At 41.4% G+C, this 19,782-nt stretch overlaps 1 protein-coding gene across 4 annotated transcripts in view; it reads right to left on the bottom strand.

Annotated features, from left to right (window-relative positions):
- KCNH1 (potassium voltage-gated channel subfamily H member 1) overlaps window positions 1-19,782 on the bottom strand; it is a 314,873-nt gene that overhangs the window by 112,898 nt on the left and 182,193 nt on the right. For all 4 annotated transcript variants that reach the window (XR_012667760.1, XR_007355670.2, XM_048843090.2 and 1 more), the window contains one exon: window positions 12,102-12,298. Coding sequence is in view for 2 of the 4 variants with exons in the window: in XM_048843090.2 (XP_048699047.1) it covers window positions 12,102-12,298 (197 nt within the window). In the remaining 2 variants the exon portion in view is untranslated. The remainder of the gene's footprint in view (window positions 1-12,101; window positions 12,299-19,782) is intronic.

The following is a 19,782-nucleotide window of genomic DNA, read 5'->3' as shown; positions in this document are numbered from 1 at the left end:
TGAGGTCTAAGCGAGTCAGTAAACTGCGCCAGCGCGCCTTTAAACGTCCAAATGCACATTCTACCACCATTCTGCACTTGCTCAGCCTGTAGTTGAACAGCTCCTGACTACTGTCCAGGCTGCCTGTGTACGGCTTCATGAGCCATGGCATTAAGGGGTAGGCTGGGTCCCCAAGGATACATATAGGCATTTCAACATCCCCAATGGTTATTTTCTGGTCTGGGAATAAAGTCCCTTCCTGCAGCTTTTGAAACAGACCAGAGTTCCTGAAGATGCGAGCATCATGTATCTTTCCCGGCCATCCCACGTTGATGTTGGTGAAATGTCCCTTGTGATCCACCAGAGCTTGCAGCACTATTGAAAAGTACCCCTTGCGGTTTATGTACTCGGCGGCTTGGTGCTCCGGTGCCAAAATAGGGATATGGGTTCCGTCTATGGCCCCACCACAGTTAGGGAATCCCATTGCAACAAAGCCATCCACTATGACCTGCACATTTCCCAGGGTCACTACCCTTGATATCAGCAGATCTTTGATTATGTGGGCTACTTGCATCACAGCAGCCCCAACAGTAGATTTGCCCACTCCAAATTGATTCCCAACTGGCCGGTAGCTGTCTGGCGTTGCAAGCTTCCACAGGGCTATCGCCACTCGCTTCTCAACTGTGAGGGTTGCTCTCATCTTGGTATTCATGCGCCTCAGGGCAGGGGAAAGCAAGTCACAAAGTTCCATGAAAGTGCCCTTACGCATGCGAAAGTTTTGCAGCCACTGGGAATCGTCCCAGACCTGCAACACTATGCGGTCCCACCAGTCTGTGCTTGTTTCCCGAGCCCAGAATCGGCGTTCCACAGCATGAACCTGCCCCATTAGCACCATGATGCATGCATTGGCAGGGCCCATGCTTTCAGAGAAATCTGTGTCCATGTCCTGATCACTCACGTGACCGCGCTGACGTCGCCTCCTCGCCTGGTATCGCTTTGCCAGATTCTGGTGCTGCATATACTGCTGGATAATGCGTGTGGTGTTTAATGTGCTCCTAATTGCCAAAGTGAGCTGAGCGGCCTCCATGCTTGCCTTGGTATGGCGTCCGCACAGAAAAAAGGCGCAGAATGATTGTCTGCCGTTGCTCTGATGGAGGGAGGGGCGATTGACGACACGGCTTACAGGGTTGGCTTCAGGGAGCTAAAAATCAAGAAAAGAAAAGGAGTACTTGTGGCACCTTAGAGACTAACCAATTTATTTGAGCATGAGCTTTCGTGAGCTACAGCTCACTTCATCAGATGATTTATTTGAGCATGAGCTTTCGTGAGCTACAGCTCACTTCATCAGATGATGATTCATACATCTGATGAAGTGAGCTGTAGCTCACGAAAGCTCATGCTCAAATAAATTGGTTAGTCTCTAAGGTGCCACAAGTACTCCTTTTCTTTTTGCGAATACAGACTAACACGGCTGTTCCTCTGAAACCTGTCAAAATCAAGAAAGGGGGTGTCTTTACATCAAGGAGTATTTCAGGCAGGACTTCACGGAGGGTTCCAATAAGAAATGGTGCACCTAAGTTATTGTTCTTATTGGAACAAGGAGGTTAGCCTGGCCTCTGATTGATACATGGCTAGATTTACCTCGCTGCACCTTCTCTGTGAGTGACTGCAGTGTGACCTAGAGGAATGAGTCCCCTAGACGGGGGAGGGGAGGAAGCAAATGAATACAAAAGAAATCTGGTCTATTTCTTGTTTTGATCCACTCCATCTATCTTTTACATCTTTGGCTAGCAGCAGACGGTGCAGAAGGACTGCATGCCATCCACATCTCATGGCTGCTCTGCAGAAGATGGTACAGTACGACTGCTTGCAATCCATATCGCCTGCCTGCTCACCATAAGACGGTTCAATAGGACTGACTGCAGGACTAAAGAGAATGACCTGGTCAAGTCACTCCAAATTTAGTCACTGCGCCCATGTCTGCCCAGGCGCTCCCAGCCGACGTGGCCAGGAGCACCTCGGACATGACGATGACGGCTACCAGTCGTATTGTACCGTCTGCTGCTACAAGGCAAGGGGTTGCTGCTACTGTGTAGCAATGCCGTACCGTGTCTGCCAGCACCCAGGAGACATAGGGTGACGGTTACCTGAGCGGGCTCCATGCTTGCCGTGGTATGGCGTCTGCACAGGTAACTCAGGAAAAAAGGCGCGAAACGATTGTCTGCCCTTGCTTTCATGGAGGAAGGGAGGGAAGGGGGGCCTGACGATATGTACCCAGAACCACCCGCGACAATGTTTTAGCCCCATCAGGCATTGGGATCTCAACCCAGAATTCCAATGGGCAGCGGAGACTGCGGGAACTGTGGGATAGCTATCCACAGTGCAATGCTCCGGAAGTCAACTCTAGCCTCGGTACTGTGGAAGCACTCCGCTGAGTTAATGCACTTAGAGCATTTTCTGTGGGGATACACACACTCGAATATATAAAACCGATTTCTAAAAAAACGACTTCTATAAATTCGACCTTATTCCGTAGTGTAGACATACCCATAGAATCATAGAGTATCAGGGTTGGAAGGGACCTCAGGAGGTCATCTAGTCCAACCCCCTGCTCAAAGCAGGACCAATCCCCAACTAAGTCATCCCAGCCAGGGCTTTGTCAAGCTTGACCTTAAAAATATCTAAGGCAGGAGATTCCACCACCTCCCTAGGTAATGCATTCCAGTGTTTCACCACCCTCCTAGTGAAAAAGTTTTTCCTAATATCCAATCTAAACCTCCCCCACTGCAACTTGAGACCATTACTCCTCGTTCTGTCATCAGCTACCCCTGAGAACAGTCTAGATCCATCCTCTTTGGAACCCCCTTTCAGGTAGTTGAAAGCAGCTCTCAAATCCCCCCTCATTCTTCTCTTCCACAGACTAAACAATCCCAGTTCCCTCAGCCTCTCCTCATGTGTTCCAGTCCCCTAATCATTTTTGTTGCCCTTTGCTGGATTCTTTTCAATTTTTCCACATTCTTCTTGCAGTGTGGGGCCCAAAACTGGACACAGTACTCCAGATGAGGCCTCATCAATGTCGAATAGAGGGGGAACGATCACGTCCCTCAATCTGCTGGCAATGTCCCTACCTATACATCCCAAAATGCCATTGGCCTTCTTGGCAACAAGGGCACACTGTTGACTCATATCCAGCTTCTCGTCCACTCTAACCCGTAGGTCCTTTTCTGCAGAACTGCTGCCTAGCCACTATGTCCCCAGTCTCTTGCAGTGCATTGGATTCTTCCGTCCTAAGTGCAGGACTCTGCACTTGTCCTTGTTGAACCTCATCAGATTTCTTGTGGCCCAATCCTCTGATTTGTCTAGGTCCCTCTGTATCCTATCCCTACCCTCCAGCATATCTACCTCTCCTCCCAGTTTAGTGTCATCTGCAAACTTGCTGAGGGTGCAATCCACACCATCCTCCAGATCATTTATGAAGATACTGAACAAAACCGGCCCCAGGACTGACCCTTGGGACACTCCACTTGATACTGGCTGCCAACTAGACATGGAGCCATTGATCACTACCTGTTGAGCCAGACAATCTAGCCAACTTTCTATCCACCTTATAGTCCATTCATCCAGCCCATACTTCTTTAACTTACTGGCAAGAATACTGTGGGAGACCGTGTCAAAAGCTTTGCTAAAGTCAAGGAACAACACGTCCACCACTTTCCCCTCACCACAGAGCCACTTATCTCATCATAGCCATAGTTTAACCAATTCTAAACACTTCCTGCATGAGTCCACCTGCTAATATCCCACCACAGTGTAAATCAAACTCTATAACTACACAGTCTGTTCTTCCATTAGTCATAAGAGAATTGATACAGGATGGTACCAAAATGTGTCATGGTGGGTAAAGCAGGGGGCTGGGAGCCAGGAAACCTTAATGTCACTATGAGGAATAGAACTAAGACTCGCTGTTTGACCTTGAGAAGTCACAACTTCTCTCTGTTTCAGTTTCTACCATTTATATAATAGGCATAACAACTTATCTACCTTTGTGAATCCTTGGATGACAAACGCTATAAATTCAGGGATCTCAAAATGCTGGGTAATACAGTTCTGGCCAATGCATGGGTTATTGCAATTAGCTATGAAAGGTAATTTGTCAGGGGCTTCAGAATTCCGTCAAGCAATCCCCTTGGCTAACTCCAAGGTGATACTGATGGCCTCTAGAGGATCACCCTGGTTGGAAAGAAGCATTAGTCCAACACAGGACTTTCGGGAAGCAAAAAAGAGGGAAATTTAGTGGGAAGAAAGTCCCAGAACTCCTGCCACCACCAAAACATTAACTCATGATATATCCAAGGTTATTTCTCCATTTAACGTCTTTGTATATTACGAGGATAAACAGGAATGGTGAAAAATCCAGACAAATTGTTTCCTCTTTCTGAAACATAACGTTACATGGAATTCACTAGCTTTCTGAACTACCCTTCATGGATGCAAATCTATAGTAAAGCAAGGTCTAGGAATAAAATATAAAGGTCACTTCCAAATCATGTTGTGACTGTCAAAAACAAATTACAGTTTTGAATGTTACTGATAAAGAACATCACAAAGCTTTTATGTTAACTGGATAGGACTGTTCCCAAATGACATCGCAACTAAAAGCTTTCCATGATTACTTCTCTCACTTATTCCACTGCATTTGTCATTGGATTAAATGCAACGAACGCCCTTCACCCCCAGATAGAAGGTATTTACTGAAATCTTGTAAACCAATGAGCCACGAGCAGCTGCACAGGACTTGCTGGTTGATGACTGAGTTAAAATGGAAGCAGGTAGAGGAAATCAAAGCCTAATAAATAAGACATCTTTAGACTACATCACAGGTAGCAGCAGCAAAGCCAATGACTGTTCTTTGGCACTTAGACTCTGTCCCATTTCCCTGCTGTTCTTTCACAGCTGTTTCAATGCTGTTCTTTGGGCAGGAGCTATATTGTCATTGGTAGCCTAAGCTACTTTAACAAGTGTGTGATGGAAGTCGACAATGATTTTACGTTCTTTAATCAAGATAACAACTCACCATAAATAATACCTCATCTGCTACTGCTGGGTGACAGTGAAACCCTGAAGAGCAATTAATTACATGTATCTTACTTGCAAAAGGACTGTACAAGCCACAATTATGTGATGGCTCAAAGTGAAGGTAGAGAGTCTGACACCATGGATTTATTAAATTTCTGAGTAGCCAAAAAAGAGAGGAAGTTCTTGGAGATTAGAGGTGATTATTTATATATTTCTGGTCTTTATAAAATGTCACCTTAGTAAGACTAGAGCTGCATCTGCTGTTACCTCATTAAATGAATGTGTCTTCAAGGTTTTTAAAAAGACTCAAGAAAAAGAAATGTATCCTAAAAGGGTACATAAATCCTGCATTTTCAACACAAAGATAGTACTTAGGGCATTTTACAGCAAATGGTCTAATTTGTTATTAAATGATTTGGGGAGAAGTTTTTTTGGAGTTTCTGATGTCAACTGTGAGAACTAATCATGAAAAAAAATGTTTTTACACTGTGTGTTTATTGTATGGATAATAGGGAAGGGGCTGACCAGAGATGAAGATGTTTGGGAGGGTGATAGAAAGGGCCCTAGGCCCTTGAAATAATTTTTAGAATGCTATCCACATAGGGCCCCTTGCTTGTGTTAAGGAGTGAAATATGAGTGAAGTACTAATTTTAGATTACTCCTGTAAGTCCTACTCAACATGAATGTAAGGTTGCTGAATCAAGCCCATCATGTTTTTTCCACTGGGAAAAATAAAAGTAGGGTTAGATAAAAAAAAAAAGTAAGAAAGTGAGGGAAAAACATACTTTTCATACTTACTTGCCGTTTTCCAACTGGAAAACATTTCCCAGAGTTCAAATGGACATATAGTAAATATTTTGCAAAACTGTTAATCAAAATTCTATTTGAAAATGTTACTGAAATTGTTAAGGACCATTTTTCATTTAGCCAAAACTGCTGCATGAGCACTTTTTGGGCATGGGGATAAATGGAAAATGTCAGTCAGTACTTTCAATTAGAAGCTTGAAAATACCCTCTCTCTCTCTCTCTTTTTTTTTTTTGCATTTTTTGTAAAGGCTTTACAAAGGTTTCTGTTTTGTTGGTTGGTTTTAGTTGTTTTTAAGAAGTTGTTTAGTTGTTTTTAAGTATTTTAGAGTCAAAATATTTCTACCAGTTCTAATCAAAACTCAATAGACCTTGTACAGAATCCTAGTCCTCATCAAAAGGGAGGCTTAACTTAAGTGGGACCAGGATTTGCCTGTTATTCTTGTATCTCCCCCCCCTCCCCAGTTATTGTCAAATATTCTGCTCTCTTGTCCTAAAATAAACTGGGAAATATCTATCTGAATAAATCCTGCCCTCACAATGTGCATTCCTAATTCAGTTTTCAGAAATCAGCCAGATGGTATCAAATACTTCAGAGTGACACACGGAGGGGGTACCATTAAAAACAGCATTTCATATGCTCCAGGTACCCATGATAACACAGAACAGAAAATATTCTACTGCAAATGCTTTGGGACAGCTAAGTGCTGATTTGTTTAATACCACTTACAGTATAGAAGCATCCCATGATGAGATACATTCATAGAATTTATAAAAACCATAATTCAGAAGGCCATCAACAGCTGGTCCCCCCCATCAGTTTCTTCTGGTGGTGAAGAGCTGCATCTATTAAAACAGTTTTTGCTCCCCAGATGATTTACATTCTATGTACGTTTCAATAATTTAAATTGTCTCAAATATTTTTCCTTTGGGAAAACAACCCTGCCTCTGAATAGCATCAACTAACTATTTCTGGGGGAGAATTCTCAGGTGCTAAACTAGTGTCTAAATGTATGAAACACTGCTTAGCATTACACATGATCTAGGCTACACACAATGATGAATGCTGCAAATTAAAACATAAAAGTACCGGAATGACCATTTCAGATCATTTATATAAACATTTCATTATCTGACTAAACTGTTCATACAGTCAGTTATGGACAATATTTGTGTTAAAATGAATCTTCCACATAGTACAACCAACTTTAATACAGATCCAGAACACAAGCTTATTAACGCTACAGCATGAATATGTGTATATATTCAAACTATGTAAAGTATATCATTAGAATTTGCAACTAGCTCCTCTATAATGTAAACTAGGACCTAAGGCTGAAAAATATACGATATATTTTAAAATTAGGATCAAAAGAGCCTTAGAACTGAAAAATTTTGGGAAATTACTCTTTCAGCTGACTTCTTTGAAAGGCAAAGTAGTTATTTTTGACTCAAAATTAGGAAAGCTTCCCACTCGACTGAAAAACAATTGTATGCTTATTCATACAAAGTTTCACTCATACTTCAGAGTGGACCAAATCCTTCCTCTAGCGCACAGCCTGAGTGGGTGGGCTTTGAGTTAATGAGATCCATAGGAGTTTCAGGAGAGGAGGTAGAAGAAATCCAATTCCCAGGGCATGGAGTAGCACTGGATTGATTTCTATGACTATTTAGTGTATGTGTGGGTGGATATGTAATACTACCTTATACTTCCCATCGCACATTCAAGCAAGGGTCTCAAAGTGATTTGCATACAAACCTCTGATCTAGGAAGGATTACTATACTCATTTACAGGTGGGAAGAAAGAGGCCCAGAGAAGTTAAATGACTTGCCCAAGGCCACACAAAGTCTGTGACAGAGCCAGGAGCACAACACAGGACATTATTTGTGAGGAAATATTGGAAGAAGTAAACATATATATAATTCAAGTGAGGGGGAAATGACAAGGGACATAATAGTATACAAATATTTGAAGAGTTTGAAAAACAAGGTGAGAAAGGAGGAATTTTGTTTAGTAGAAAGGGGAGCATTTCTTTGTTTAAAATGGAGCCAGAAAAGATCTGGACAGCTGTATCAATCACATCAACAAATACCATACAACAACAAAACATTAGAACCCTCCAGATTCCCCCATAAAATGAAGATTGTCCCATCACAGCCTTCCATCCACTCAGTTCTCTTCATCAGAAAGAACCAGCCTGGGAGATCATATAGATCTTGTGGCATGAACTGAAGGCTGGCAAGTTTAGGCTGTGACAGGGGAAAAGCCTCCTCACATTTAAACCAAGAGACTGTTAGCTCAAGTATCTTATCCAAACCCAGCTTCCACAGTGTCCCATGAGAGGGGTAGTCACTCTAGCTAGGAGTGACAGAAGGTGAAAGTTAGGCTAAATATCAGGAAGAGTTTCCTGGCAGTGTGATTGACTAATCTGTGGAATGGATTCCCAAGAGAACCTGTGGGAGCCCCAATCAAATGGCACACAATTAAAACCAAACAGAGCAAAACACTAATGTACAATAGGGAGCAGTTCCACACTGGCAGGGAGATGGATGGTTAGGTCTTTTCTATCATTGCATTCTTTTATGACATGATCTCCCATTCTGAGTCCTGAGCTTTAAGGCACTAGCTCATGCCTGCTCTACTTATATGCTGACAGTATTCTGTACCATACTTTTCTGCCTGGTAACTCTTCATAATAATTTGTATCTACATCTAGTTTTCTAAATCTATGCTTTCTCCCTATACCTCGGACGCAAATTTGTGATCGGGAAAACTCCTCACCCCTCCCCCATCTAGACCTTCCGAGCATTCATAATGAGTTTATTAGGCAACATGAAAATGCTGAACCATTCCATCTGTGAACTGTGTTGTTCTATTTCATTCAAAACCAGTTGGTTAATTTCCCATCCAAGCTAAAATGCCTAATGTTTAAATGGCATAGTAAAGTATTCAAGGCACGGCGCACTAATGAGACCAACTTAGTAAAACATGCATGAGAATTCTCTATCAATCACATAAAGAACAAACAAAGGTATAACACCATTTATGGCTGCATCTGAGTGGAAGGAGACAATACTCCTTGCCCCAATACAGTAGGAATAAATACTGGGCATGAAGCATGCACACATACAGAGAGCAAAAATTTAAAAACAGAAGGGATGGGGACCATTCAACCAACTATCCTAATGTCAGCTATCCAAGAACTGAATGCTAGCAAATGTTGTTAAAGATCTAGGGCCAGAAAGTGCCTTATCACAAAAAAGCCTGAGGGGGAGGGAGGAGACAGAGTTGCTGGGAACTGTGCAAGCGTCTCCCCGTGAATTTTCCTCTGCACTGTTCCTTTAAAGAGAAAAGGTTCTGGACTCCTAATGGGAGCATGAAACCCAACAGTGTCAGAAAATTTGTGGGGGAAAAGCAGGCATCTTCCCTAGAGATGATGGGTTCCTCCACAGGGCACCCATAGACCTTCCACCTCTTTTAGCATGGCCCCCTTAGGAGTGATACTGCCACTGGCTGAGCCCATGTCCCCAGTGCCTTTGCCTCACCCCCCTCACCGAGGGTTCAGAAGGGGACCTAATGTTGCTTTGAGCAACTTTAATTCTGCCACTGTATCTGGGACTCAGTGAAACAACCCTAGGCCCCACTGCTCCTGCGTGATATGAGTAACTGTCTGCAATGACAGAGTAGAGCTTCTGGAAGGTCATGTTCACAGGAAGAGCAGGTTCCTTGCCCTACCCAGACTGACAGCTCCATTCCAGCCAGACTCTTAAAGGGCTTGCAGCCCTTTCTGGAGATCACTTTCTTAGCTTCCTATTAACAAGGAGTCTGCACCCCCAGAGGAGACCCCTAGTGGGGAAATGGTGTCTTTTTGGCACATCAAAAATTGCTGTTTAATTGCCAGGAACATTCATAGTGTACAAATGTATTTAGAGGGCACATACCATGCCTACCCTTCAGCCAGTTTAGCACTTCGACATTCCCTGAAGAAAGGTGCTAGTGGAGTGCAAAGTACTATTATAATATTTATATTTTGAAGGTTTTCACAAGGATAATTCACATAAATTTCTGTTTTCTGGCTGTGTTTTCTTTTCAGAAAAAAAAAATAGAGAAATGTTAGAAAGCCACAACTTAATGAGAATTTCCTATATAAATTGGACACAGGTATTTAAATGATGATGACATCACAGTAATTCATAGATTATGTATGAAAACAAATGTTTAAAATTCCAATTTCTGAAAAGTCACTTTGTGATGGATCTGATGCCTGAGCACTATAAAATATTATCCCTTCAATAAACCCCCAGAAATGTATATACTTTGTGTTATTTATGATTGCTTCTCTGATTGCAATCAGCTTTCTTTCAAGTAAAAAACTAACTAACTAACTAAATAATACAGCCTGCTAACCTAGAATCAGTTGAATCTTACTTCCACTATCAATCAGCGTAGTTTTTCCACTGACTGCAATCCAATTAAAATCCAATTAGCTCTGTAATTTGATGGAAATTGCTAACACAGAATGCATTTCTGTAATAAACGCATCACAGAAGAACCTGACAGGGAAGGAAGGATGTTTTGTGGTTAAAGATGGTCTTGTAACACAGGCCTGGGAATCAGGAGCATAATCCAAGCCCATTAGGGTCAGTGGAAGGATCCACAGCTTTGGATCAATATCTGATTCTCAAATTGCTGATGTAAAAGTTCTAATACAATCTTTTACCCTTCACCAGAATAGTTTTAAAGAACCATAACTATGGCTATTTCATCCCACAGAGTCAAGGATATTGACTCTTCAGAGGATCTCAATATTGAGAAGGTTTTATTAAAGCCACAGCATTTCAGAACCAATATCCAGATGATCTTAACTGCAACCATATAAGAACGGATGTTAGTTAACAGTCTTGTAGCCTTGCATTTCCCCTTGTCCTATAGGGAGCAAAATGTCTGTGACAGAAATGCCGTGCCATTCAGTGGAATTCACCTTGTAAGGTAAGGATTCCCTGAAAAACAAATAGAATTTACATCTCCAGGAGTTGGCTTGTTAATTTTGTAATAATTTGTCATTGCTGCTTTGATCTTGTGTCAAAAATGGGGATAATACTTACCTACCTTATAGCATACTAGGGAATAAAATTAATTGATATTTGTAAAGGGTGCAAATGGATGGAATGAGTTACTGATGTGCAGAGTATTATAAATTTCATCATGCCTAGAGTAGATCCAGAGTGCCAAGAATTAGCCAGCTGGGGTTAAATTCTAGTCTCACACTGTCATCATTTTACAAAAAGGCTGAGAAAGAGTTCTGCTATGTATTCAGCTATAATTAGTTAGAAGTTTTGTGGCACTTGATAGTTACCATGGAGAATTTCTTAGGAACAAAGAAGTCAACCAAAAATACATGTTAGGTGATTATGTACCGCTTTCTATTAAAATATTCTTTTAACAAATAGCTACAGTGTACTCCAAATATTCAAAATTTCATATTCTTCTCTCTTCTACACTGCATCATGGAATCATATTAACTGAACTATATGTACTACTGTTTTAATAAAATTCCACAGCAGTGGTTCACTGAGATTACGTAGGGAATTAAAAATGGTATATTACATTTTTATAATTTGCACCGGACACAGTAAGTCTTGGATTTAACACACAAGAAGAATTGGGGAAAAAAAACGAACCGGGGGGGGGGGGAGGAGAAGAGAGAACAAACAGATCGATTAAGTCAGCAAAGTACTTCCAAAATGTATTTGTAGCTAGAAGAAACAACTCCTGACAAAATCGTTCGTGCTTATATTCTATTGCTATTGCAACTGTAGAATTACAAACTTGCAAAGGTTTTTCTTCCATATATCATATTTCATGCCTTTTCCTCAGTCTCTCGTAACTGATTAAATAATGCCCCCTCCTTTTTTAATTGTGCTGCCACACTAAAGCAGCAGAAATCAGTGAATGTTGTTTATCAACAGTGCAAAAACAATGAGCAACTGATCACAACAGCATGGCAACTTACAAGTCTTTTTCGGAGATTACTTCTTATAAATTAAAATAAAGGACTTTTAACATACCCACATCTGATTATGCACCTACAGATGTGACTTTTTGACTCTAGCAATGTCACTGATCAACCTACACCTTTATGAAAGAGCAAGAGAAATGGCAAAATTCAAACCAGTTACAGGGACAGTCTTTAGAAGTGATTATTTGTAGAATCCATATGTTAAAAATGAAGCTCCTTACCCTTTTTCTCAAGTTGTAGGTTAAGATGAGGTTCCTGGAGAAGGAGTGAGAAAAGGCTGTATAGAACTCCAGCACTTTCTGTAAGGCATCCCTTTTAATCACATGAAGGTCACAGTAAGTCAAGGCTCTTACATTAGCACAGGACTGAGCAAGGGTAGCTTCTTTCCAAAACACATCGCCAAAAACATCTCCTTTTCCTAGAGAAAAACATGCATCAAAGTATCATTATTGCAAGGTAAGGACTTAAACAATGGTCACCAAAAGCTGAAATGGCCTTATTGGTCACTCGTTGCAAGCCAATGTACCATTGTATGGCACAATATAAATATTCTGAGCTCCAAATTTCAACTCTGCTTTATTGCAGCCTCATTTCTTGTAAGTGATAAAAAAGTTTAAATTGCCATTTCTTCATTTTCTGTGTTAAATTATGGGAGTTCAGCAAAAACTCCCTAAAAACCAAGCCACAATTATCCTAATGTCATGAGACAATTTCCTTTGTATTTCCCGTCCCATACATACATCACACAAGAATACTAAAGATCAGTAAGTTATTAGTTTTCCAATTATATCTTACACAACACTTTTTAGATGCCGATTATGACAACAGTGTTAGGCCTGACAAGAGAAGTGAACCAGCAAATGGGCCTCTTTGCCACAGAGGGTTAAGAATTAAGAAATATGTGAGAGATCACGAAAACTTCACCACCAAACCAGAACTTCTGTGTGATTCCATGAGCTTTCCTTCCGCTTCCTTCTTTTCTACTAAAGTATAAATGTTTTCCTTTTGAGTGGATGGCACTGGCCATCTGGTACATTAATCCATATGTACTGATAAACTGTATTTTATAAGTTCTACATTCTTCTACAAAATCCAGCTTGGTACCTTATAACATATGAGCCAATTTTATCTCTGAAGTCTATGGAGGAATGTCAGATACATTTCAAGTGTTAGTATGTATTGAACCCATCCTTATAAGCTCCAATTCCATCTTTTCTGTAGGCACAATTTATTTTCCCCAGGGCTAGCGTCAGAGACATTACTAAAGGTACTATGTCGGTTAGTTCCCTCTCCTCCCACTCCCCTTACAGAGAACCATGCACATTATTAAAACTGGATATTTATGTGCCAAGTGCAGTATAAATTTACCATCTCATTTGCCTGATCTCCTATTCTCACAATAGGGAATCTGCAAATATCATGGTAACACTAAATACCCTGGTGCAGTAAATAGCTTTATCATAATTATTATTAATAATAATGCTCATTGTTTACATGATAGTTTTCTGTCTTAAACATTTGCTTTCTGGATCAAATTGCATAAATCAAGATTAAGGATTAAAACATGATCCCAAGCCTCATAAGAAGCTAGCATCCACTCACTGTACAGAGACGCTTTCCCCAGAAGGCATTCACTCACCACAGTCATTGAAGTGTACTGATTTTTATGCACCATAAGAAAGATGTGTTTCACTGGGTAAAAGGGGGTTGTTGACCTTTGTAATAAATATGAATACAGAATTTGCCATGCAATTAGCTGGACAACTATTTCAAATTAATGCCAGGTGATGCTACCAAGTATGTAAGTGTGCTGTCATTGACAGAACGTCTGCCTCGTAGCCTGAGCAAAATGAGGAAATCCCAGCTCTTCTCCTAAATCTCTCGCTGGCTCTAAGCAAGTTTCTTAACCTCCCTAGGTAAGTTTCCTCATTTGCAACATTGAGCTAGTTTACTTACTTGCCTACTTCACAGAGGAAGCAGCGTTAATTTGTAAGCAAGAGCATTATATATGCAGGCTGGGTATCATTATTATAACGGCACATCCCAGGGAATTTCTTTTTTTTTGTTTTTGAATGATGGGCTAGATCTTCAGCTGGTCTATATAACTGACATGGCTCCATTGAAGTTGATGGATTTATGCCTATTTAAATCAGTCAAGGATGGTGTCCAACATCTCTAAAATATCCAGGTTTGGATTTTTCAAATAATTCCTTGTGCAAGCTCCACACTGCTGTATTTCTGTCAAGAGCATGTTTTTTTAAAAAAATAATCCTTTCCAGCAATTTACAAAGCCCTACCTGTGGCTGTCAGCTTCAAAACAAAATGAAGACAGCTGGAGGGGCGGGGGGAAGAGGGAGAGGGAAAGGGGTGGAAATTTATGACCAACTTTGAAAAAAATTGTCAAAAGAGAAGGATCGGGAAGACTCCTATGGCAGCAAAAACTTACTTACACCCATGGGTTAGATACATCAGGTTGGATCAATCACTTTCCTACTTACAGCAAAGAACAACTTAACAATTTCAACATCCACATACCTCCTCTTCTCATTCTGTCAATAAAGCAAGGTGATCAGTAAAAATGGGCAAGACTAAATGGCGGAGTTTTGTGCCAAATATCTATAATTTGAAAAGAAAGGTAAAGCAAACAGAGAGAGAGCAAAATGGATCAGAAAGCTCTTTGGGGAAGAAATGTCCAAGGGTGGCAGAGGGGAAAGCACAGACTAGGGTCTCTTCACCTACGCCCCTACCTCCACGTCGACTCCTGAGGAAGAGAATAAATTCAGAAGCGTGTCACAGGGTGTTCTCCCTTAGACCCCTCTCCCACTGCATTCCAGACGCATGCAGGGACATTATCCTTCAATCACTCCTAAAGTAGATGACCTAAGCTTTTACCATCAATCATTTATATACCTCCTGGGGATTGTGGGCTGGGGCCCTCTTCCACTTTCAGCTCACTACCGCCGTGTGGAAAACCAAATAATTCATTGCTTGGTTTTTGTTTTAAAGCTTTATGTAGACTCTGAAAAGTGATTCAGTAAAACTGACACGACAGTATGCCATATTTACTTTCTTCCAGTGACTCCATATCAAATCTGCTGCTCAGTTTACAAGTCAAAAGATGATTTTTTCCAACTGCCTGCACTGCATGCTCAACCTGTATTTTTTATGCCTCTCAAAAGGGCAGCATCAGTAATGAAGATGCTGTCATTGGAACTTTGCTCATTATTTTGTTGCTATTGGGGCAGAGAGAATAGAATTCAGCTCACCTTAGCTATTATCAGCACTTCAGGGCAATAAAGAAAAACTTGGTTTGCTCAGTAGTGCAAACAGACATTCAAACCCATGCAGGCAGTAGATTCAGTAGCTAAGTAAGAGAGTAATGTATCTAGGAGACATGCTGCAAATTTTGAATTTAGGTCTAAATTTACAACCCCACAAAATTCACAGATGCATGGATTCATTTTTGCCTTGATCCTATTATTAGGGCCTAGCTACAAGAGACATGCAGGGTTCCGCATCTTAAGGGTTGCTCCAAAGCCTATTCAAGTTAATAGGAGTTTTTACATTGCCTTCAGTGGGCTTTGGATCAGGTGGTCTTCAATGTGCGTCAAACAGAACCTGCATCTGAGAACTGCACTCAGGTCAACAGAGCTACTCAAGATTTATAGCCTCTGAAGCCAGAATCTGGCTTGACGCCTGCTCTTTATTACGCAAGAGATGAAGCTGCATTCAAACTACTGAAAATGTCCATGAACTCTGCTTCCACACGCTATCAAGATGATCCAAAGAGATGTTAAAAGTACCAGATTCTTTAAGGCTAGTTTCAGAGTAACAGCCGTGTTAGTCTGTATTTGCAAAAAGAAAAGGAGTACTTGTGGCACCTTAGAGACTAACCAATTTATTTGAGCATAAGCTTTCGTGAGCTAGCTGTAGCTCACGAAAGCTTATGCTCAAATAAATTGGTTAGTCTCTACGGTGCCACAAGTACTCCTTTTCTTTTTAAGGCTTGTGTGTATGATGGTGTGCTGAAATGATCCAAGGCTACTGTGCTGCAATTTTGTGGAAGCTTCCTGATGCTGCTCGGTGTAATGCATAGGTGCTGGAACTAGCGGTGCTGTGGGTGCTCCTGCACCCCTGGCTTGAAGTGGTTTCCATCACATATAGGTTTTACATTTTGGTGCAATGACACTCAGCACCCTTACTACATGAATTGTTCCAGCCGCCCCCCCCCCCCCCCCCCCCGGTATAGTATCTCAACAGCAGTGCATCCCTAACAGTGGCCTAGGAGATCATGCTTCAGCAAATATTGGTGTCTTTGAAACTTATCAGAATTACGTGTGCTGATAATATGCAGCATCCAAGCAGAATATCCTCTATGCACCTCAATACAGGACTTCCATAGACCTCAGTCCCCAGGATTCTTCCTCCCCATCCAAACAAGTGGAGGCTCAGACTATTGCAAAATGAAGTGTGGTCACAAAATGGGACAAGTCAGAGCCCCCTGTGGTTCTCTGTTCAGGGTAAGTATTTGGCTAAAACACTGTTCTGATGTTAAAAAAAAAAATCTTCTCTGTCTCGATGTGCTTTTCCTGCTCTAAGTGTGCCCTGCAGTTAAATTGGGAGCAGAGGATGAAAAGCCAACTTGGGGCAGCAGGCCCTGATTCTGCTCTCAATAATTGTATTCAGGTGTAACTATTGACTTAAGCGGAATGACTCCTGATAATGCAGAGATGTAAGTGAGACCAGAAATCAGGCCCTGAAGGGCTTAATTTTTTTGTGTAGTTTTAATTAAATGTCTCCCCGAGTTGGGCATAAAATGTAAATGAATACCTTTTCTCTTATTTTTACATGAACAATATTGGACTTCAGAGGAACTTCTGAAGACAAGTACAAGTACCAGAGAAAAAAGAAAGATCTTTCCTCTTGACATAACTTTAAGGCAGTGAAAAAGCATCAGAAAAGCACTGAACCCAGGCAACCATTTTCTAGTGAGAACATGGCATCAGGGAAGGGGGGAAAATGTAAGTTCACAGCCATTTCAGGAACATTTCTTCTGGTCCTCCAACACAATGCCCTTGGCAGGAGTTGGCATATGAAGGTGATTTTCTGTTCTAGGCTAGTAGGCTATGACTCAAAGTCCAAACTGAGCCAGTAATAAGACGGAAATCACTACTCAAGTATGGAGGTGATCTATATTATTTTCTACTAGCCAAGGCTCCAGTCTGAATTCACGGTAGAAGAGATGTAGAGAAGAGCTACTAGGATGATCAGGGGAAGGGAGAGCTCATCTTATGAGAGGAGACTAAGAGAGCTTGGCTTATTTAGCCTTGCAAAATGAAGGCGGAGAGAGGATTTCATTGCTCCCTATAAACACATCAGAGTGTGAAACACCAGGGAGAGAGAAGAGCTATTTAAGCTAAAGGACTACGTTGGCAAAAAAACAAATAGGTATAAACCAGCTATGAATAAATTAAGGAAATTAGTAGGTTTCTAATCATCAGAGGAGTGAGGTCCTGGAACAGCTCCCAATAGGAGTGGTGGGAGCAAACCACCTAATTAGTTTTAAAAATGAAGCTTGATAAATTATGTGATGGGGTTGCCTGTGAAAGCAGGGAACTGGCCTCAATTACTCAGGGGGTCCCTTCCAGTCCTATGTCACTATGATAGTTCTCTGTTCCTTTTCCTCCACTTGACCTTAGCAAAACACTAACTACAGTCCAACAACAGGAAAAGGGCAGTAGCCAAACTATCACCCTTTCTGTTTCCTTTCCACACGCAGAAAAGGCCAGGATCCTGCTCCTATTTAAATTGATAGAGGAGTTTTGCCACTGACTCCAGTGGGGCTGGATCAGGCTTTGCTGTCAGCTGGTTCTTCCAATCACAGCTACTGAAATCTATTGCAGCTTTGTGCCTTACAGCTTCATGGCCCTTTTCCATAGTCACCCAAGCCTCAGGTAAGGTAATGTTCTTCCCAGAATATACACTGAATACAAGACAGAACTGACTATTCAAACATGCATGTGGCAGCAATGGCTACTGCATGATCAGCAGAACATCCATGAAAGGAATTTCTCTTTTTGGGTGAATATTTGAAAAACCATTACTCATGGCTGCAATCTCACAGAGCTAGCATAAAGGGAAATTGTTCTTTAGAGTTGTCATTTTTTCCTTACACGTAGGGGCTCAGATACCACAGTGCTGGGGAAGGTATAGTTCTATTCTACTCTGTGTAGGCTTTTCCACTGACCTCATTTCCAAGGTATGAGAGCACAATCCTGTAGCACATTATGTGACATGCTCTCTTTCCCACCGTCTCTCCAGGGAGAGGAGAAGTGTGTATATAGTGGAAAGTTTTATTTTTGTAGGGTTTTTATTTAAAATGTATTTTATAAAACCTAGCAAGTCGAGCTAGATACACTAAAATTAAATAGGGTCATGCAAAAATAGCAAATATTTCATGACATTTCTTGGAGACAAAAATATATGCAACTTTGCTCCACTTTTCACAAACAATTTGTAAAATGCCAACTTTTTAAATAGGAGTATGCACATTTTGTCATTTTACAGGTTTAGTTGTTAAAATTCATGTATGCTGAAATATAATTTTGAATATTCCGAGGTAGTTGCTCAAGTATATTTACTCAAACTAGTGCTAACTTTTGAGTTTCAAGAACCTTGTAGCTCACTGGATTGAGAGATCTGCTCCAGGTCTGACTTGCAGACCAAAAACAGAGAAATATTTTTACAGTTACATTAAAAAGCAAGTCAAGGAAAACGGAGTGCTAGAGGAAAAGATAAACAACATATCCCAATCTCACGTTAACTCCTCAGATAGAAGGACGCTTTGTAATTTCATTATTTTTCCATATAATCCCTAGGCTAGATTTTCCAAAATTTGATAAATTGACAACATGCCCGCACAGCAAAAATCAGCAGCAAGTTTTCCATTTTGGGACTAGGTCGGCATACATTGTGAGCAGAGTATTCCACATATAAACACAGATATACTCTATGGCAGTAGTTCTCACCCTGCCATAGAGCCCAGTCAGCCCACAGCTGCGACCCATATGACATCCTCAGGGCCATACTGGTACTAGATATAGTGTGTGGATGCAGCCCACATAACACAGAGAGCTACGTAGGAGGACCACAACGGTAAATAGGTTGAGAACCACTGCTCTATCGTCTGCCTAATGGATGGAACAATGGGGTATGCACATACATCCTAGTCATTCCCTCTCAGATCTTGGCTCAAAGCTGTTCTACGTACAGTCAGATACCACAGGCTAAGCAAGATTGAGCTTTGTCAGCCCTTGAGCTCTGATATAGCAAAACACTTAAGCACATGAATAGTGTGAAGACACAATAGGGACTTCAGCGTTCTATTGGAGTTGATAGGTCTAGCCATATGCTTTGAGTTATGCAAGTGCTTTGCTGGATGGAAACCTTTCTGGATAAACTCCGGGTGCTGCAGGCACTGGTACTCTTGACTGAGCAGCCTGCACACTTCTTGAATCAGTACTCAGTCAACATCCTGCCATGTAGTTAGCTGTGGAGGAACTGGGTTGTAGGAGGTAATGTCTCCCAGAGGAGGCACACAGTGAAATGGTGATATAGACCACTTACGGTCAACGCAGATTCCCTTGCACTGTGCACAGGAGTCAAAGTTTTAGCCGCACTGTCAGGCCATATTCAAGGTAGGAGCGTGTTCCCCCTGCAGTTTCAAATATTTACATTGCATCTTTGTAACACCATCAGACCCCAGTCGTCAGCAAGTGGGATCGAACCTGGGACCTCTGAAGCTTAGTATATGAGCCTCGACGACATGAACTAAAAGCTACATGGCTCTTAGCCAAGACTGTAACAGACTCATCAATCTCTAGAGGGTCTAGGTGCCACTAG

This window comes from Caretta caretta, chromosome 3 (assembly GCF_965140235.1).
Source record: "Caretta caretta isolate rCarCar2 chromosome 3, rCarCar1.hap1, whole genome shotgun sequence".
NCBI classification, from domain to species: domain Eukaryota; kingdom Metazoa; phylum Chordata; order Testudines; family Cheloniidae; genus Caretta; species Caretta caretta.
Note: the sequence above shows the minus strand (reverse complement) of the source record. Positions and strands in the feature narration are given on the sequence as shown.